The sequence below is a fragment of the Montipora foliosa genome, unplaced genomic scaffold, assembly GCF_036669935.1.
Source record: "Montipora foliosa isolate CH-2021 unplaced genomic scaffold, ASM3666993v2 scaffold_387, whole genome shotgun sequence".
NCBI classification, from domain to species: domain Eukaryota; kingdom Metazoa; phylum Cnidaria; class Anthozoa; order Scleractinia; family Acroporidae; genus Montipora; species Montipora foliosa.
The window spans coordinates 176,274-185,000 of NW_027179687.1; the positions used below are offsets into that span (position 1 = coordinate 176,274).

Sequence of the window (8,727 nt, forward strand, 5' to 3'; positions counted from 1 at the left end):
CTTTGAATTTTATATAGCGCTTCAAAAAACAGGCGCTTTTATATTTTGATCTTTGAAATGATACAGTTCTTTCAAATGCCTTGTCACTCGTTATATACAAGTGCATTTGAGTTGATGAAAACTGAAAATGACAATTGCAAAGATTGAATAGGGCTTTTACAGTCAAGCTTTGCCCCGTTTATTAAGGGGGTTCGCGACATCGACATTTCACTGTTTTTGTTTTTTTTTTTTTGTCATGCAATCATCAATCACAAGAATCTCACGTGTTGTTTCACAAAGGAAGCCTCAGGGTGGGGCTCAAGGGTTGACTGTTAAGTGTTATGGACCACATCTTTTTGCTGTTAACTGTTATATTTAACACTGAATTATTCCATGCGCGTGATGGATATAGGTAGCAAACCAAGCGCGCAGCGCTGAGTTGGCTATAATCGTCTCATATCCAACAAACGCGAGTGGAATAATTGTTTTAATAATAATAATGATAATAGCTTTTCAATAAAACACAAACAAAATTGACAACACCATTTCCAAGTATTTCAATAACTTTATTACTGATCAAAGCTCGTTGCACAGCCAACGAATCCTCCCTCACTAAGCCACCTGACACTGTAGGTCAAAGCTTGGTCGTGAAACCAGGACCGGGCCGCGCTAACCTTACATCGAATGTCTTGGCCCTGGGCGAGCCGGAACCGATACATTGTACTAATCTCAATAACATTAATGGCTTTAGACTTATTGCGACCCAAAATAAGTTCCAAGTAAAATCTACTATATTGCGAGATTAGCAATAAGTGTTTGTTACAAACCCAAGTCATTGCGAAACTGAAAGAGGAATTGAAAATGAACGAAAGCATCTCAACAAATCTCGTGACGCCCGCGTGAGGTTTGCCTGCGGAGAAAGCGTTTAATTGTTGTGCAAATTAGAAGTGACAGGCCAAAATCACCCAATCTAGGCCTCCATTTTAGAAGCGCAGCAAGTAGAGAATAAGGAAGAGAGACAACTTCAGTGGTTTCTAAGTCTTTTCCCCGCCAAGTGTGGCCCGCTCAACTCTGGGTGGTGTTTGTCCTGGGAGCAAGGTTAGACAAACAAAGATTAATTCCTAATTAGCTCTGAATTTAGGGTATACTTAATTAAGAAGATGGAAAATTTGATATGGATTTTAGGAAATGGTCGGGAATGTTTGTTAATTCACCCGTCACCTAACCACGTGACATCACACCGCTATGTTAAACAATTTTTGCTAATGCTTCATTATCACTTGGCAACAAACAGTATTAAACACTGCAAAAAGTAGATTGCCAAATCTACAAAGCTAAACGTTTTAAAATCAAACTTTAGACCTAATAAATTAATTAGAAATTAACGAGAATCGTTAATTTAGAGAGGAGATCATGTTGAGGAGGAAAGTCAGCAGTAAAATGCGAGTCGCCATGATTTTTAATCTCTCTTTCTTGGTGCCTGACTTGGCAAAATCTACTGGCTCGGTCTAAAGTACTAAAACGCTCATCAACCAAGCTGGCGGCATAGCATCGCAGGATTATTCATGCATCGCTTGCCCTCTCAGGTACGCAGGCTAGAACAGCTAGTGTAATGTAAAGTAGTGGGTTTTGTTCAGTGAACGAAAGTAATCAAGGAAAAAACTGCGATCAATACTCCTAAGGATCCAGGGACAACGCCGCGGGTAGCCATGGAAACAATGTCGCAGCTAGGTTTTGGTTTATAAGGTGTCTTGATTAGCGGTTTTTGCGTTTCTTTATAGCCAAGACCCTGCAACATAACAAAGTTGAATTAGTCACAGTCGGAAGAATAACTCAATAACGAAGCTATGGAGGGTGAATGGTGAAATGCCCTCGTGATACGACCGCGTAAGACAACAGCAGCACTTTTAAATAACTCTTCAGTGTTTTACAATACTTTATCTTAACATCTTCCCTCAACATATCCGAAACTGAACGACACACTATTTCTTTTAATTTTGAAACAGTCTTAGGGGAATTACAAAGGGATGTAACAATTACCGGTAGGGCTATGTCAGCACGAGCGAGACATCTTGCGTAGATTTCATTGGTATCACGGTAGGCTTCTCTCAGTCCTTGATTTACTTCTTTAGTCCAAAAGGACGGCTTGCGCAGTAATGAATAGTTTTGCCTGTAAGAAAATCAGTTCCATGAACATCTCCCCTCAGTAATGATTCAGGTTGGTAGATGGTTCAGCCACGCGGGAAATCGCACAAAACAAACAAGGTCTTGAAATAAGCCAAGAAAATGTACTTCCTTCGAAATTACATTTGCGAATGATTACACCCCCTATTTCAAGCACATTTGAGGGGAACTTGATAGAGAGGTGGGGTTAGCGAAACGCATTACTGGTAGCCAAAGCTGTGGGCACCGTCTTATACAATTCTTGTTCATAGAATCTGTGGGAAGTTTAAGAACCCACACTCCATTGGAAAGGAGTATCGGCATGAAGTTTCCAGATTTGTGGTCTATCAATGCGTTAGTCCTGTTCCGGGACTCCCTCTTACCCCGCCCTGAAAATGGGCCTGGAGATTTTTGTTTAAGAGGTTAAACAAGATATGTCCAAAAAAACCATATCTCAGTGCGCGGCCATGCACTCTTTTAACTCCTTAAGCCCATTTTCAGGGCGGGGTAAGAGGGAGTCCCGGAACAGGACTATCAATGCGTGCGTATGGTCTGGGTGGATTAGCTGAAAGGGATTTGGAGCTAATGGAAGCACAAAAACAAACAGCTAAAAGTCAAAACATATTGCTTTCTTTGGGCAAAACTGTAAACCAACATAGCGAGGGGTAAAACGGGTATTTGGCAGTAAAATGAGTTAATAAGGCGATCCACCCACCAATAAAAATGAAACTGTTCATTTGGACATTTAGTCTACAGCATTTATATCTCGTACCCAGATCCCACTGCTGATCACATACTGCCGGTTTGGAAATGTAAGATCTCCCTTCTACCTGACCGTGGGAGATCTGGGTACAAGGAACTAAAAAAACCGTAATGAACCAGAAAAAGCGGAATGACTTGAATTAAAGTAATTACTTGACATATTCATCATTCCATTTTTGCCATGCTGGTTTTTCCCATGAAACGCATCTGCTGAAGTTCACTTTCGGGTAGTATACGAGAAAAGACAAGCACATTTCCTCTCTTGTACTGATGCCTCCCTAAACAAAATGATTCACTGAATTAATAAATATTAACAGGAACCCATTACCCGGAGCTTCTATTCGTATTGTACCCATGAGTCAACTCTTTCCCGAATCTTTTTTTTTTTAGAACTACTATATTTTGACGATGTGACGTATGTGACCGAGGACAAACGTGAAGTGATTCACATACGTCACATACGTATATGATGTGATAAATGACTGACGCTCGGTCTTTCATGCTTGGCTATTGTGAAAAAACCCACTAAGGCCCTCCTGGAAGGTGCATCTAAAAACGAAAAAGATAAGGGAAAGGTTTGAGTCAAATGGTTAATATGGAAGATGAAAAAATGAATAAATAATCTGTCGAATAATAAACAATTAGGAATTTGTCACAATAAAATAGTGGATCGCGACGTTTTGACGACTTAAAGTTCACTGTTGCTTTCATCAGGCGAAAATTAGTGTCAAATGGCTATTCAGTAACACAGCATGTGGCGATTGGTGCGTTTCGATCTTCGATTGGGACGCAATATTAACCTCTTTCCAGAACGGATAGTGCCCATTTACTGTGCTGAGAAGAGATGAATAACTCAGTCGACCGGGCGACCAGGCGACTCCCTACGACGAGGCGACGTGTGTGTGAGAGAGAGAGAGAGAGGGAGAGAGAGAAAGAGAGTAAGCATGCGCATTTCTGCGGCTAATCCGTGCGTAGTTTTAGTCTTCTCTTGGTGACTGCGGAGTAAGCAGTGATTTAGACATGCTAATTCTTATTGAAAGAACAGGATCACTTAAGTTTCGTGGACTTAAATTCTAGACAGTTTAGGGACTTACGGCAATCACACCAGCAGAGCCAATCCAATGCCACAGTTCGCCAAAGAACAAATCACTACTTGAAAAAGACAGTGATTGATCGATTTTCACTTTTATTAGTTGTAGCACTCACGTTTGTCACCCAATTCCTATCTTGGGTATCGTAGATGCATTTAGTGATCAAGGAGTCTCCCTGTAAAAGAGCATTAAGAAAAAATCATGTATACTACGAGTTTGCCAACAATCCATTCCTTCCTTCGAGGCACCGTGGAACTGTAGGCCCAAGAGATTCGAACCGCTACGGGTAACCGAAACCCCTGTTTTTGAGGCACTGGGTTGTTGCTTGTAATTCGGCACTTCTAAACTGAAACGCAGACCAACAAAGCTTTCCTACTAACATTCCTTTAAACATGTACCCTTTGTGTTAGTACCACACCATAGACTATAAATCTTAAGTTCATTACGTATTTATGACTAAAGAGTGGTGATATGGCTTCTACAGTCAGAGGGCAAGATAACCCTATTTTGCGGGATGTACTTAACTTGTCAATCGAGCGGTCAAGAAAGACCAAGCTAAATTTAAACCTACCCCCTTTAAACCTGCAGGAGGCAGTGTGGCCCAGTGGTTAGGGCGCTTGCCTTGAGATCCGGAGAACCCGGGTTCAAGACCCGCTCTGGCCACTCGTTGAATTTGATAATTAAATGGATGTTGCCTTTATTGCAGTAATTCGTAGGACGAGAAAGTATCTCACCGGAGCGATGTGAATTTCTTTATCCAGTAAGTGATATTCCTGCGAAGGGAATAAATAAAAACGCAGATTAGAGAGGTGTATATTAAATGATTATGTTCGAGAAACTTTTCTGAGGGCTTACTAATTTACCTGAAAGTTGAAATCGTAATGCTCGTCTCTTGCTATCTCAGGAAGTTCCAGTCCATTTCTAATATGCCGCAATATGACTTTGCGGCCTGAAAAAATATAAGACCTTTCATCGTGCATGATACTTTAAGTATTTACTGGAGAGAAAATGACAAGAACAATACCTCCCATTCAGTTCTTAACTTAAATCCCTCATGGTAAATTTCTCTACTTGAAAATGGAGCAAACATCACACGAAATAAGTTATTTTACTATGTTCGTAGGAGGCTTAAGATGTCCCTAAAAGAAGTGCTCTGATGTTAAAAATCGCACCAGTGTTTAACTGTCCCAGCATTTGTTTGTTTAAAGTGTCCCTTAGAGGCGGTGCCCTTAACTTAGAAATGAATAGATGTCCCAATTAGTTCACCATACAGAGTTGTTAGTGTTGTTTATGATGTTCTTCATCTTTCTCTTCTTCGTATGATTATTGCCTGCTATTTTCCCCGCTAAGGGTGATAAGTCATTGTCGTAAACACACACACACAAAGCAAGGATCAGCGTAAAAACAGAAGCACTAACTGACTCTGAGGGTATGGAAAACATGATCAAGCGTCTGCTGAAAGAGATGTTATATTGTTGATCCCGGTGAGTGCAATCAGGAAGAGATTTATATATCGATGGTGACTCGGGAATACTCGGAAAATTCGACTGCCCGCAGTACGACCTCCCGATTACTAGTTCGGATCGCATGCTCTACCATTCAACCTCGTCCCCAGGGCGCTTTACCTAAAGCCAGGGACGAGGTTGTCCACCATTGTGTCTCCTATAGCAAAATGCACTCAGATTTTTCTCCAGTATCCTCAATCAAATGTATATATTTTTTGGTTTGGGTCAACTGTATTCCTGCTTACTAGATAACTAGTGTGAGCGCAATTTGAACCCGGATTAGTCAACATTAAGCCACACCATCTTAAATCGTTCACATCGTCTTCCGTCATATCCTAAAAAATAAAATAATTACATCTTGGCTCCTTTAGCTGTAGAGTGTTTCCACATGACGTCACAGCGGCCATGTTGGAGGAGTGAAACAAAGAAACAGCGGCCATGTTGTAGGAGTGAAATGTTCTTTTGGGAATTGAACTCCATTTTATGCAAATTCTTCCTTTTGTTTTAGTATGCAAATATTCCTGCTGGTCACATGACCGAAAACATTCTATAATTGACCAGAAAAGAAATTTAAGCTACTGCCGCTGAAGGTGATATTTACCAGCCAGGTGGGTATGTAGTCCTGAAGCTATTACACTGATTCCTCCTTCTGGTAGCTTGGAATTTCTGAGGCCCTTTAAAAATAAAGAAAGAGAATTCAAACCCAGATCCTCAACGACTTTCGGACCGTCAGCGAGGTGTTCCAATAGGGAAGCCAACGTGCTCGGAAAAATAGAACTCCTAAAAAAGGACCGTATTCTTGAGGAATTCAAAATTGGGTTTAAAAGCTATGATTTGGTTTTGCAAGTACGGTTTGAAAGGTCTGAAAGGACTTTACTAGCGAAAACTGGGCTATGCTGGCAATTCAATTGAATAAAGGCTCAAAATATTTATATACCTAACTGGTATGTTAAAGAAGCCACGTTCTCAAAAAAAAAAAAAACTTGTGGGACTTCTAAAGTGCAGAGAGGAAGAAGTGGAGGAAGAAAAAAAGCATAGTAGAAGGGATTGATTACTTGACGTTCTTTTAAAAAGAGAGATAACTGACTTTTTTGGTTGCGAAAGGTAGTTGTGGCGGTCCTGTGAGGAAAATTTGAACAGAGAAAAGAAGATCTGGCGTTGAAGCAGCATGAGATGAATATGGTGGTGGAGGTCATGATGAAGTTGATTATAATATGAAGCAAGAAAGGATGAGGTAAGATAAGGGATCAGTCCCATATACATAACCCGTTTCCAATTTTAAATTTTTAAATCTAATGCAGCTATTTTTAGAGAGGCACCTGATTGGTCAGTTGTAATGACGTAATGAATAAACACAACTTATTTACGTAAGGGATGTGATGATGACGATTAAGATGTTGAAAAAGATCAAGATAATGATGACAATAACAATATTGATGATGATGACGTCGATGAAGCAGATTATGATGTTGTTAGACTGTAAAGAAGACGGCTATGACGATGATACCCTGATGATGCATAATAAATGTGTTGTTTGTATCATCTTTGTTTGCAAAACAGCCATGTTCTTGCTGTCCTAAAGTTTCAAAGGTGACAATATTGGGGCCCGAGATGTGTGAGGGTGCATCTTGGATCTAAGGCTACTTGCACTTCTGTGGTCGAACATTCGCTTCTCTAAACTATAAGGGGTTTGAAATTTAAACAACAGACCTCTTTGGTGCATTCTTCACTACAGAAACCATTAAATTCCCAGCTCTTCTCTTTTGGAGGGATCATCATACTTCGATCAACAGCGGCTCCAACATACAGCATTCCAGCATCATACTTTCTGAGTCGTTTAGTGTAGTAAAGCCTGAGTCCAGAACTGTCAATCATTCCTTTAAGAGCAATCGAAAAACTGATCAAGGCCGCTTTCAGCCTTGGTAACGTAGAAGGATGCGGCATTCGTGGAAATCCCATTCAGTAAAAATCTCAAGTACGCGTGAGACAAAAATTAGTACTAAAGGACGAAAACGTTTCAACTTTTTTATAGGAATTGTCACAGCTAGTTATTAAGGGGTGATAACACTAGCCAATCTCAGACGTTTCAGATATTTCCATGGCTCGCCCGACATACGGATGTTTCGTCCCTGCCATGGGACTGGCATCGTCAGAGACCTTTCGGTATGGCCATCTCGTCAAACATTGCTTTAAAGTCCCGCTAGCATTGAAATCATGATGATGGTCGCAATCTAACCACCTTATATCTCATAAGGTAAAGGTAAAGTGTCTGTTACGAGCCTGAAGGCCCATTAAGGCCGGCGCTTATCTCCGGTTTCCGTAGCATGAAGCGACTAGGAGTATTTATGCTCCCCTCTGGTTGGGATGCTAGTCCATCGCAGGGTTACCCCCAGCATTACGCCGGTACCCATTTATACACCTGGGTGGAGAGAAGCACCGTGAGAGTAAAGTGTCTTGCCCAAGAACACAACACAATGTCCCCGGCCAGGCCCCGAACCCGGACAACTCGATCCGGAGTCGAGCACACTAACCATGAGGCCACTGCGCCTCTCATAAGGATTCCCGATTAAATAACATTGACAAAAGTACGTATGGAGGAAACAAACTTAAGTCAAGCAAGCCACGAAATTATACATTGACGTATACAGTTACTTCACAATTTCATCCGCTTAAGAACTGTGCAACCGGGTACAGATGTTACGGTGTCAACCTCAATTGCATGGTCCAATTAGCCAAGCAAAGAAATTGAGACTCTTTGCATTATTCGAAGAACAGTTAGAGGGTATTTACTATAGCTGCCCATATGTAGCAATATTTAATCCTCCTTGAAAGAGGTTAATTTAAACCGACTTAGCTATGAATTTATACATTAAAAACAAATCTCTTTCTTTAAACCTATTTGATTTAATTTTTTACCTGTAAATTTAAACCTTCCCTCCTCCCGAGGCTTGTTGCCACGCCCATTTTGGCGTACGATGTATTCAAATGTTGTTATTAGGGACTGTGCAATAATTATCAGGAAGGGGGGGTCCTAAAATGAGCTTCACCAAAGGAAAAATTAGATAGGTCCCCCCTCCAGCAGCGTCAAGATTACCTGTGAACCCCCCCCCCCCCCACGTTCTCTAAAAATTATGATGTGCCCCCCCCCCCCCCTCTCTAACCCGTACCTTTAGATATTGAAAAACTTGAGAACAGATACCAATATCTTTTATCCGACAACCCTGCTT

The 8,727-nt window shown here is 41.0% G+C and overlaps 1 protein-coding gene across 1 annotated transcript in view; it reads right to left on the minus strand.

The window, feature by feature from the left end:
• Positions 1–506: 506 nt before the first annotated feature.
• The window catches only part of LOC137987746 (DBH-like monooxygenase protein 1), a 13,081-nt gene continuing 4,860 nt past the window's right edge, over positions 507–8,727 (minus strand). The window contains exons 6-13 of the mRNA XM_068833815.1: positions 7,211–7,377; positions 6,102–6,174; positions 4,859–4,944; positions 4,730–4,768; positions 4,111–4,170; positions 3,058–3,182; positions 2,020–2,149; positions 507–1,768 (exon numbers count right to left, since the gene is read on the minus strand). Of these exons, the coding sequence (XP_068689916.1) occupies positions 1,613–1,768; positions 2,020–2,149; positions 3,058–3,182; positions 4,111–4,170; positions 4,730–4,768; positions 4,859–4,944; positions 6,102–6,174; positions 7,211–7,377 (836 nt within the window). The 3' untranslated portion in view covers positions 507–1,612. The remainder of the gene's footprint in view (positions 1,769–2,019; positions 2,150–3,057; positions 3,183–4,110; positions 4,171–4,729; positions 4,769–4,858; positions 4,945–6,101; positions 6,175–7,210; positions 7,378–8,727) is intronic.